The 12,537-nt window shown below is 39.2% G+C and overlaps 2 protein-coding genes across 4 annotated transcripts; both read right to left on the reverse strand.

Annotated features, from left to right (window-relative positions):
* Positions 1–146: 146 nt before the first annotated feature.
* On the reverse strand, positions 147–4,516 carry LOC117130390. Of its 2 annotated transcripts, XM_033283270.1 has the most exons (7): positions 3,927–4,516; positions 2,209–3,835; positions 1,855–2,125; positions 1,500–1,749; positions 1,110–1,397; positions 928–1,033; positions 147–858 (listed from the first exon to the last, which is right to left on the reverse strand). In XM_033283270.1, exons 1-7 carry the CDS (start codon positions 3,953–3,955, stop codon positions 247–249), a joined length of 3,183 nt encoding a protein of 1,060 aa, XP_033139161.1. In that variant the 5' UTR covers positions 3,956–4,516; the 3' UTR covers positions 147–246. The 2 variants fall into 2 exon arrangements, with proteins under 2 accessions (XP_033139161.1, XP_033139160.1); XM_033283269.1 differs by having other exon boundaries at positions 1,500–2,125.
* Positions 4,517–4,796: 280 nt separating this feature from the next.
* LOC117130391 lies at positions 4,797–8,467 on the reverse strand. 2 transcript variants are annotated; one of them, XM_033283272.1, is made up of 9 exons: positions 8,065–8,467; positions 7,076–7,866; positions 6,790–6,996; positions 6,620–6,709; positions 6,435–6,542; positions 6,121–6,354; positions 5,683–6,033; positions 5,293–5,604; positions 4,797–5,218 (listed from the first exon to the last, which is right to left on the reverse strand). In XM_033283272.1, exons 2-9 carry the CDS (start codon positions 7,850–7,852, stop codon positions 4,931–4,933), a joined length of 2,367 nt encoding a protein of 788 aa, XP_033139163.1. In that variant the 5' UTR covers positions 7,853–7,866; positions 8,065–8,467; the 3' UTR covers positions 4,797–4,930. The 2 variants fall into 2 exon arrangements, with proteins under 2 accessions (XP_033139163.1, XP_033139162.1); XM_033283271.1 differs by having other exon boundaries at positions 7,076–7,864; positions 8,038–8,465.
* Between the last annotated feature and the right edge of the window lie 4,070 nt (positions 8,468–12,537).

Below are 12,537 nucleotides of genomic sequence, written 5' to 3' on the forward strand. Positions count from 1 at the left end.
ATAGCGATTTGTAATTACTATTGTCGTCTTCTATCAATAGCAATATTTGAACATTTCATTGCATTTTTTATATGCAATTGTTTCATTTTGTTTATAACAAATTTTATTTAATATTTTGATTTTTAAAATAATAGAGAATCAAAAAATGTAAAATAAAAATTAATTCTAATTAAAATTCGAAGAAAATTAAAATATTCGAAAATAAAAAATATATTCAATTCTCACAAATTTTCCATGCAAAAAAAATCAATCAGCAACTATAATTCCATCACAATCATCTCTAACACAAAAACTTTCATCATCAGACAATTGCTCTGTATCATCAAATTCCTGTGCGAGTAATGGTGCTCCGACAACGTCTTCCTCTGTCTCGAGTTCATGATATCCTCTCGGTGGTGCTCTCATAACAACATACCAAGGCGATTCTTCATCTTCTCTAGAGTAAAATACCTGTTTTGCTTGTGATGGTAGAATGTATGGATCTTGTAAATATGGCGTTTGGTTGACATGAAGATTGACAAGGGTGAAACCATCTTCTTCCTTAACACCGTAGCCTCTGTTCGCCCAATTACACTTGAATAAAGGAACGCTGAACATGTGGTAATCGAGAAGAATGATCTCTGTTATCACTCCATAATATGTGACCATATCGGCTGTATGTCTTGTATCTCTTGCAGAAGATCTACACATGCTGAAAGCTTCGTAAGTGACTCCACTATTCTGAGTCTTTCGCTTAACGGATTGTATGTGAAATCGGTTCCCGTTAATGACAAAACCTTTAATGGTATGAGCAGTAAACCTTGGTCCAAAGGCCAACCACCTCAGCTTCGTAGAATGCTCCTTTGAGTTAGAAGGTATCTAACAAGGATGTAAAACTGTGTGAGCTATGTGAATAGAAAAGTGAACAGATAGTGAAGTTGTACAAACCTTATTCTTCACCCATTCAGCAAATTGTTGGGTGTGATGCTTCCATAACAAAGTTTCATTTGTTGCTAATCGAACATCATTATCTTGCAGTTCTTGTAAGTGCATCCTGGTTCTCATAACAAAGTAGAGAGTTATCAGACTGATAAAAAAAATCTGAATTTGAGAGGGACAATAGAACTTACTCAACATAGGGATCCATAATAGCCATATTCATCAAAACATATCGATGTGCTATGTCTCTATCTTTCTCTGAAAGAATAAGCTCTGTTCCCTTTTGCAGTGGTCGACCTTCAAGAACCATTCCATCAGACTGAATATCTTCATTACGGTTAAGTACTTCTTCAACTGGTACAGAATTCTTTAGGAACTCTAAACAAAAGGCTATGCATTCTCCAGCTAAGTACCCCTCAGCCATACATGCTTCTGGCCTAGCAAAATTCTTTACATATGCCTTGAGTGTTTTCATGTATCTACAGCTCAAACAATATAGCAATAGTTACAAACCTCAGTTGATTGGAAAAACAGTTCAGGATATAAACAATTTACATTACGCGAACAAAATGAAAACAAACCTCTCAAACGGATACATCCAACGAAAGTGCACAGGACCTCCCAAACGTGCCTCTCTTGCTAGGTGTAAAGGAAGGTGGAACATGATATCAAAGAGCGATGGAGGAAAGAACCGCTCGAGTTGGCACATTGTCTCCACAAACTCATTTTCCAAAGTTATCAGCTTCTCCGCGTCAATAGCACGCTGACACAATCTGTTGAAGTAGTTACATACTCGAGTTACTGCCACTCTTGGTCCTCTTGGAAGCAACCCTCGTAACGCAGCAGGTAACAGATTTTGGATTAGTACATGATGATCATGGGACTTAAGACTTCCAATCATAGGAGGGTTAATTGAAACAACATTTGCAATATTACCGCAGTAGCCGTCAGGGCCTCTAAACGCAGACAACCTTTGACAAAATATCTTTTTCTCTTCCTTACTGAGCCAATAAGTTGCTGGAGGCAAGTAGAATCTCTTTCCCCGTACCTGTGTGTGCAAGTTTTTCCGGATTCCAATATCTTCTAAGTCCTGTCTCGCTTTGAGGCCATCTTTTGACTTAGCACTCTGCATCAGCGTTGATAATAATGCATCAGACAAGTTCTTTTCCACGTGCATGACGTCGATGTTGTGACGCACCGGCAAATCCTAACACATTGAAAACAGAATGATCAGTTAATGGATAAACAAAATGTGACAATCGTATCTCAGTCTAACAATAGCTATAATACCTTCCAGTACGGTAAATCGAAGAATATTGATCGTTTCTTCCACCTCCATTGATCACTCGTTTCATCATTTTCTTCGTCTTCAGCCACCTCATCTTCTGAGACAACATTTCTCTTCCTTTTTTTTTTCTTTGCTAAAGATCTTCCAAAGTCATTCCTGAAGTTCTTTAGTGTTGCAAATATTTCTGCACCGGTTTGAATCCTGTTTGCAGTCCCCTTCTCCACTGTATTATCAAACCATCCTTTCCTGCGTCTGTAGTGATGTCCAGGGCTTAGTCGCTTCCTATTCCCCAAATACACATACTTGCGACTAAACTTGAGCCACCTATTTGGTGTATCCTTTCCACAAACATTGCATGCTTGTTTCCCTTTAACTTTACAACCTGCCAAACTACCTAGAGCCGGGTAGTCGCTTATAGTCCACAACAACATAGCTTTTAGTGTGAACTTCTCTTTCAGGAATGAGTCGTATACCTGAATCCCCTCACTCCACAATTCTTGTAAGTCTTCAACCAGTGGCTCTAGATAAACATCAATGTTGTTGCTCGGAGCCGTCGGTCCAGGGATCAACATAGTCAACATGACGTTCTCAGCCTTCATACACAGAGTTGGTGGCAAGTTGTAATTGACTAACAACACTGGCCAAGTACTATACTTTGTGTTCTGGATAGAGAAAGGGTTCATACCATCTGTTGACAGGCCGAGTCGAAGGTTTCTTGCTTCACTAGCAAACTCTGGCCACTTATTATTCACTTGAGCCCAAGATAACGAGTCAACAGGATGTCGCATTATACCATCTTCAGTGGCATTGTTGGCATGCCATCGCAAATCCTCAGCCATCCTTGCTGATCTAAACATCCTCTTGAATCTGTCTTTGATCGGAAAATACCGTAGGACCTTTGCAGGAATTCCTTTCTTTTCTTCATTACTGTGCTTATCAATTTCCCATCTAGAAGCACTACATCTTGGGCAGGTTTCCAACTCCTCATATTGCTTCCTATAGAGAATACAATCGTTCTTGCACGCATGAATCATTTCGTAGCCAAACCCAAAAATCTTCAAGAACTTCTTAATCGAATCAGTCGACTTTGGTAGTACATTACCTTCTGGTAGCATGTCATGTAATGCTGACAGTAGCTGATCAAAGTAAGCCTCTGACATTCCACTCTTTACTTTGATGCGGTAAAGGGCCATGATCGCAGAAACTTTGGTATGCTTGCTACATGTCAAGTACAATGGAGTTTCAGCATCTCTCAACTTCTTCCTAAACTCCGAGTCTTCATCAGGTTCACCATGTACAGGCTCTCCTCCAGTGTCATCAGAAGGCGGTTCATCAGGTTCACCACTATCAAAATAAGCCGTCCTTAGCAAACCATAAGCCTCTGTTTCTGATTGAGGGACACTATCAGTCATATCAGACCTTCTCTCACCATGAAGACTCCAACAAGAACTCCTCATATACTTCTTATCCATACCCCTAATCACAAGATGCTCCGTTACTTTGTCTAAAACTTGATGGGAAAGGTTTCTGCAGTGAGTACAGGGACATAATATTTCTGTCGGATCTCCTAACCTCCTCGCTGATGCAGTAACAAAGCCTGTTGCTCCTTCGAAATATTCGAGGCTAGCCCTATATATATATATAAGGAACAGAATCAGAACAACAAATTTGGAACAGAAGAAGAACTCGTCATGAATTAAAATGTCGAAAAGATTACTACCTTGGAAGCCAAACCCATGCTTTTTCCATATCAGAACAATATAACTTCGAGGGAAATCGACTGAAACCTTCGATTTTCGAAAAGGAGGCGTCAGCAAAAGGAACTAAACCTAGATTTGAGTTATCGCAGAAGGAGAATGAACAGATCTCCGATGGAAAGACGGATATTGAAAGATTAAAAAATCAGATCCTACGGCTTCTATGAAGGCACGTCATCTATCCCCACCATTCCTTCTTATTGGTTTATGTACAATTCTATATTAATTTATTTTTAAATTACGAAAAATGCATAAAAATGATGGGAAATTATGTTATAAACACAATTTAAATTTTTTGAATCCCTATATGATGATAGGGTTGAATCTCTATATGATGATATGGTTGAATCCCTTAAATTTGTTACAATAGGGTTGAATCCCTAAATAAACCCTAAAATCTAAATTGTATAAATTTTTATGAACAATTTATTTGTAAAAATTGTGATGGAACACTTAAATTGTATAAATTATTGGTTTATGTACAATTCTATATTAATTTATTTTTAAATTACGAAAAATGCATAAAAATGATGGGAAATTATGTTATAAACACAATTTAAATTTTTTGAATCCCTATATGATGATAGGGTTGAATCTCTATATGATGATATGGTTGAATCCCTTAAATTTGTTACAATAGGGTTGAATCCCTAAATAAACCCTAAAATCTAAATTGTATAAATTTTTATGAACAATTTATTTGTAAAAATTGTGATGGAACACTTAAATTGTATAAATTATTGGTTTATGTACAATTCTATATTAATTTATTTTTATGTAAAAATTTTAAAGGACAACTTATTTTTATAATTTATATATATGCCAAGCCTACATAATCTTATTAGAAATATGTCTTAACAACCAAACAAAATATGTCTTACAACCAAACAAGCAAAATATGTCTTAAAACAAAACAAGCATACTCCGATCCATAAATATGTCTTTGAGAACACTCGATCGAGTACATTTAAACATACAGAATCTTATCATTTGGCCAAGCCACTGTGCTGCCCACAGCATCTGATATGTCTTCCAGAAAAGAGTTTGGTCTCCATAGAGATGCATCTTCAATCAAGGCCACTTCAACCCAGACCCGACTTGCATTGGGACCTAACGGGACGTGATGGACTAAACACAATGGATCAGTACTACTTACTCTGCCTTCTGCGACTTTCCGTCCTGAGTTGTTGTGGTCCAACAAGATGCACTTCTTTTTACTACCTGAACGGGTGGAACTAGTGCTGCCACTTGGACTCTACAAGCACAACAAATACATCACACCAACTACATCTAAATAAGTTTGTAAAAGAGAGAAGTTTGTAAATTTACCAATGAAGGCCTTCTGACACTAGCTTCCCCTTCATCTTCAGGAACTTTAATTACTGATACATTATGGAGCGGCCATGCGATCTTTTCATTAACAGCATCACTCATTGTTGTCATGTCACTTGTTGGCCTCCATAGAAAAGCTTTCCCATTAATCACCTTAGCAACTCTCATAACTACAGCATTCGGACCCAAAGGAACATTGTTCACCATCTCATATGGGTCAGTCGAACCCATAAAACCTTCAGCGATTACCTCGACGCCCTTAACCCAATCGTAGATCTTGCACCTTTCAAGATCATCTACGGTAGTATTCTATATTGACAATGCATATGGTTAGTATCATGTTGAATTTTATAATACAAACGTAAGTATACGTGCTAATGGAATGACCTTTGATCCTAACACATCCGAGGAAACTGGATGGTTGTTCGATGCACTATCTAGTATCAGTTTATCAATTGGCCATGGAATTTTGCATCCCGCTGCTTCCTGAAGATTACGCACATCCGTAGTTGGCCTCCAAACAGATGCCTTCGGGTTTGATACCGACTTTACAACAACCGCCGCGGCGTTAGGACCAATCGGAATACGACCAATCTTGTATGTACCTTCAGCAGAGCAGAATTCTCCTTCAGCGACAACAACATCTTTTGACTCACACCAATCAAGTAGTTGAACTCTAGTTCCTTCTTTGTATACATAACTAGCCTCAGATGGAGAAACACAATCATCATTGTTTTTCTGTAAAAACATAAAATGAATCATTGATTTTATATCAATCAAGGAAATTCTACATTATATAACCAGTTAAAACTAAAGAAAATTCACCTTATTTCCAGCTAAGTTACGGACCAGAATCTTCAAGTCTTTAATCTCGCTTTCCAAGTCGGCAAGTTTGGAGTCTCTAGCTGACAAGAATGCTAGTTTCGTAGCAGTAATCCCTCTTCCCAACCCTCTGACTCGTCCAGGTTTGTCTACTCCCAACACTTGACTAACAGCATCTTCTTTTATATTAACACTGGATGTGGAGTCCATTTGACTATCAAGTGAAATTATTTTTTCCTGAGACAAACACAATATAAGTTATGATCCTTTTCAATACCAAAAAGAGTAACTTAATTAATCAGACAATGAAACCTTACAATGGTTTCAGCAAACTCAGGTCTAACAGGTCTACCATCAGAGTGAGTGTGTCCTGCTATCCAGACCTTGCTCCGGCTAATCTTCTTAGGGTCTTCACTCTTTTTTTTCTACAAGAGTGATATATTGTTTTACTTATCAGTTTGTTCTATCTTCAGATATAATATAATTACATACTGTGACTTACCATTTCACAAGCTAGACGATTCATTCCTCTACGACTAGTGGTGTGAGGAATCTGAGCTCTCCTTAGTGCTCTGTACTTTTCACTCTTTGCCTACAATATCATTAAATCAAATTTGATCAATCAAATCTCCGAAGTAAACACTTAAAAACCAAATGCTCTGTATATTTCACCTTGAACACAGACGAAGTCCTACTCTTAACCCAAGCGCTCCAAACCTGAACAGATCGAATGTTGCTTGGTTTCAGTGCTGCTCTCTCTGTGGAGCTTTTTGCATTTCGCAGTTGTGATACAAGCCTTGACTTTCCAGATCTCCACAAACAGCCCATCTGTTTGAAGACTGAATCTTTTTGCCACTCTTCTTTCAAATCAAACCTCGCCTGCAGTAATGTATGCAAATGCCACACATTATAATCCTTACAAAGATATTATACAATAGACTTAAGGGCATATATATACCTGAATTTCCTCCCATAGTGTGTCCTTTGTCTGCTTATCAAGATTCCTCCAATCATCAAGAAGTACAGTCACATGTTCGCGTACAAGGGGTCCAAGGAATGATGAAAGTGTCACTGATCCAGGACCTACATGTTCGCCAAGCTCAGTGAATGACACAGAAACCTTCTCTTGATGATCCTTGGCCACTTTACGCATCTTTGTGGGTCCTCTTTTCTTCTTTTGTTTTCCATCAGATGGCGATGCTTCTGCTCCTGAAATGCCATTCTCAGTTTCAATGTCAGCTTCTCTCGGCTGAGAAGGTTCTTGAGTAACTCCATTCTCCGGTTCCATGTCAGCTTCTCTCGACTGAGAAGGTTCTTGAGTAAATCCATTCTCAGGTTCCATGTCAGCTTCTCTCGGCTGAGAAGGTTCTTGAGTAACTCCATTTTCAGCTTCCATGTCAGCTTCTCTCGGCTGAGAAGGTTCTTCAGTAACTCCATTCTCAGACTGAGACTGTTCTTCAGCAATGACATTCTCAACTTCAATTTCCACATGTGGATCATCACCATCACCATCACCATCCGCCTCATTAACATCTTCAGAAACCTTTGTCGGGACTTCGTCAGCACTTTCTTGCCTTATCTCAATGTTTTCTTCTTCAATAGCAACTTCTTTTCCCTTATTTAACTTACGCATTTTCGTACTCTTTCTGGTTATCTCAATGAACTCTGTTTCTGCTTCCAGACCTTGGGAACGTCTGCTTCTTCTAACCATTCCTCCTCGTGTCTTCGGCCCCATGTTAATTTGTTCCTAAAAAAAAATCACTTTTGAGATCTATTGAGATAATAAGCAATCGATTAATTTTCATGATTGTAGATTGTAAAAATGGAAGACGATAGATACATATCTATTGAGATAATAAGCAATCGATTATTATCATGATGCATGCAAGTTAAAGAAGACAGAGATCAAAGAAGACAAACCTGAGATCGAAGAAGACAAAGAAGACAGAGATCGATGAAGACAAAGAAGACAGAGATCGATGATTCCGAAGGGGTCTCACGAAGAACACCTTGGGAGAGAAAATGCAGAGACGATATTCTTTTGTTTTAATGAAAAAGTACTAAATATTCTTTGCTTTGGTCAAAGATATATTTCCCACAAAATTTATCATTCGCGGGTTTTAATAAAAAAATAAGCGGTCGAGGATACCATAACGATTATTCTTTCTCAGTGCTATAATCTAAAGATCAAAATCCCAAAAACATGCGCGCTTGCAAATTTCATTTTGCCGCTCCAGATATAATAGCTTTTTACTTAAAGAAACGCTATTATATTTCTAGCCACAAACATACAATAGCACAAACTTCTTTTCCGCTATATTACATTGCTATTAAAACCCTTATTTCCTGTAGTGAAAGGAACAAGGATCTCTCAATACCAAAGCCAACCTGGCTCTGATACCATATGATTTTAGAGAGTAGAATAGGTATTGAGAGATTAAGAGAGATTTGGTAAGAGATTAAGAGAAGTTTAGAAGAGATTGTGAGAGAAATGGGGAGATTAAGTATGATCCATGATGAACAAGAGAGAGACTAGAGAGAGAGTAACATAACTCGCTTAAATTCATTAATGAGAGAGTGTTTACAATATATGGAGTGTGATACTAGGGTTTAAGAAGAGACTAAGCATGTGAGGTCAAGTCTAAGGGAGCCTTAATTTGAACCGGACCAATGAGCCTCTCCACACGCGTGGTCACTATGCTAAAAGTGAACCTTATCCTTCCCTCCTGTGCCAGCCTGTAGAGATGCTCTTCCTCTATCCATAAACGGTCATATGCCTTTCTTGGTCAAGGCAAAACATGATCAGACCGTGAACTTCTTCTTGCGGTAACATTTCTTTACCGCTTGGTCGATACCGTCTGTACGGCCGTACGGCCATGGTACGGACCTGTACGGACCGGTACGGACGGTTCTCCCTAAGGCCAATCCTTCTCCTCTTCTCCACATCACAACCTCTTCAACCCTGAACAACTCTCCTTATATTCCTCAGCTCATCTCAACAATAATCTTCTTGGAGTTTGGATGGTTGAGATGGAGAGAGTTATGCTAGTCTTTATCTTCATGATAGTTCTTCTTATTGGCTGGTCTCTCGTTAGCGTGTGATTGGATGCTTTAAGGCTTCTCTTCATCTTGCCATGTATCTGTCTAGATACATAGTCAAAGCACAGCTCATGGACAGCTTGCACAGCCAGCCTGTCTTATCTCCAAACGGTAACAAGAGAAAGCTAAAGCCATCCGCGCCCTTCTTGGATTTGAATATCCTCATGGCTCCTTTATACCTAAAGCCACACGAGTCTCTCCTCCTTGAGACTCAATTTTAGGTTGATCACAAAACATTAGAGCATGTACGGATCATGCCATGTCCGTACACTGATGCCCTAAGTTTGCACCAAGCCTAAGACTCACAAATGGCCGAGTATGCTCCATCTGTACGTACAGATCCGTACTGCATCGTACATGGCCGTACCGGCCTTGCCCTATCTTTGCACAGTCGTCCATTTGCTCCTCAACATTCTTCTAAGACTTTCCTAGACTTTGCCCTTGCATAGAACCACCATAGGAGACTTCTAGCTATCTTAAGACACTTCATAACTCTTGATAGGCAATCTCTTAAGCCCTTCCCCTATCTTTGCACCATCCTCAACTCAACTCACATCCTTTGCTTCTCCACTTCTTCTCTTCAAGTTAACAAAGCTGTGCTATTCCCAAACTGGGAAACTGGAATCACCTGATTTGAAAGTGGGATAACTTCTTCACGCCAACTGCTATGTGATTTATTCAACTTCCTGGTCATTCTCCACCACTTTATGTATCCAGATCAAGCTTCTCACAAACTGATTCATCCTGGTTTGATTGGAACGACGAAGAAGCTGTGCTATTCCCAAACTGGGAAACTGGAATCACCTGATTTGAAAGTGGGATAACATCTTCATGCCAACTCCTATGAGATTTATTCAACTTCCTGGTGATTCTCCACCACTTTATGTATCCAAATCAAGCTTCTCACAAAGTGATTCATCCTGGTTTGATTTGAACGACAGAGAAGCTGTCCTATTCCCAAACTGGGAAACTGGAATCACCTGATTTAAAAGTAGGATAACTTCTTCATCCCAACTCCTATGAGATTTATTCGACTTCCTGGTCATTCTCCACCACTTTATGTATCCAAATCAAGCTTCTCACAAAGTGATTCATTCTGGTTTGATTGGAACGACGATGAAGCTGTTCTATTCCCAAACTGGGAAACTGGAATCACCTGATTTGAAAGTGGGATAACTTCTTCTTGCCAACTCCTATGAGATTTATTCAACTTCCTGGGTATTCTCCACCACTTTATGTATCCAAATCAAGCTTCTCACAAAGTGATTCATCCTGGTTTGATTGGAACGACGAAGAAGCTGTGCTATTCCCAAACTGGGAAATGGAATCACCTGATTTGAAAGTGGATAACATCTTCATGCCAACTCCTATGAGATTTATTCAACTTCTGGTGATTCTCCACCACTTTATGTATCCAAATCAAGCTTCTCACACAAGTGATTCATCCTGGTTTGATTGAACGACAGAGAGCTGTCCTATTCCCAAACTGGGAAACTGGAATCACCTGATTTGAAAGTGGGATAACTTCTTTTCGCCAACTCCTATGTGATTTATTCAACTTCCTGGTGATTCTCCACAACTTTATGTATCCAAATCAAGCTTCTCACAAAGTGAATCATCCTGGTTTGATGGGAACGACGATGAAGCTGTGCTATTCCCAAACTGGGAAACTGGAATCACCTGATTTGAAAGTGCGATAACTTCTTCATCCCAACTCCTATGAGATTTATTCAACTTCCTGGTGATTCTACACCACTAAATGTATCCAAATCAAGCTTCTCACAAAGTGATTCATCCTGGTTTGACTGGAACGACGATGAAGCTGTGCTATTCCCAAACTGGGAAACTGGAATCACCTGATTTAAAAGTGGGATAACTTCTTCATCCCAACTCCTATGAGATTTATTCAACTTCCTGGTCATTCTCCACCACTTTATGTATCCAAATCAAGCTTCTCACAAAGTGATTCATCCTGGTTTGACTGGAACGACGATGAAGCTGTGCTATTCCCAAATTGGGAAACTGGAATCACCTGATTTAACAGTAGGATAACTTCTTCATCCCAACTCCTATGAGATTTATTCAACTTCCTGGTCATTCTCCACCACTTTATGTATCCAAATCAAGCTTCTCACAAAGTGTTTCATCCTGGTTTTATTGGAACGACGATGAAGCTGTTCTATTCCCAAACTGGGAAACTGGAATCACCTGATTTGAAAGTGGGATAACTTCTTCTTGCCAACTCCTATGAGATTTATTCAACTTCCTGGGTATTCTCCACCACTTTATGTATCCAAATCAAGCTTCTCACAAAGTGATTCATCCTGGTTTGATTGGAACGATGAAGAAGCTGTGCTATTCCCAAACTGGGAAACTGGAATCACCTGATTTGAAAGTGGGATAACATCTTCATGCCAACTCCTATGAGATTTATTCAACTTCCTGGTGATTCTCCACCACTTTATGTATCCAAATCAAGCTTCTCACAAAGTGATTCATCCTGGTTTGATTTGAACGACAGAGAAGCTGTCCTATTCCCAAACTGGGAAACTGGAATCACCTGATTTGAAAGTGGGATAACTTCTTTTCGCCAACTCCTATGTGATTTATTCAACTTCCTGGTGATTCTCCACAACTTTATGTATCCAAATCAAGCTTCTCACAAAGTGAATCATCCTGGTTTGATGGGAACGACGATGAAGCTGTGCTATTCCCAAACTGGGAAACTGGAATCACCTGATTTGAAAGTGCGATAACTTCTTCATCCCAACTCCTATGAGATTTATTCAACTTCCTGGTGATTCTACACCACTTTATGTATTCAAATCAAGCTTTCACAAAAGTGATTCATCCTGGTTTGACTGGAACGACGATGAAGCTGTGCTATTCCCAAACTGGGAAACTGGAATCACCTGATTTAAAAGTGGGATAACTTCTTCATCCCAACTCCTATGAGATTTATTCAACTTCCTGGTGATTCTACACCACTAAATGTATCCAAATCAAGCTTCTCACAAAGTGATTCATCCTGGTTTGACTGGAACGACGATGAAGCTCTGCTATTCCCAAACTGGGAAACTGGAATCACCTGATTTGAAAGTGCGATAACTTCTTCATCCCAACTCCTATGAGATTTATTCAACTTCCTGGTGATTCTACACCACTAAATGTATCCAAATCAAGCTTCTCACAAAGTGATTCATCCTGGTTTGATTGGAACGACGAAGAAGCTGTGCTATTCCCAAACTGGGAAACTGGAATCACCTGATTTGAAAGTGGGATAACAACTTCATGCCAACTCCTATGAGATTTATTCAACTT

Source organism: Brassica rapa, unplaced genomic scaffold (assembly GCF_000309985.2).
Source record: "Brassica rapa cultivar Chiifu-401-42 unplaced genomic scaffold, CAAS_Brap_v3.01 Scaffold0438, whole genome shotgun sequence".
NCBI lineage: Eukaryota > Viridiplantae > Streptophyta > Magnoliopsida > Brassicales > Brassicaceae > Brassica > Brassica rapa.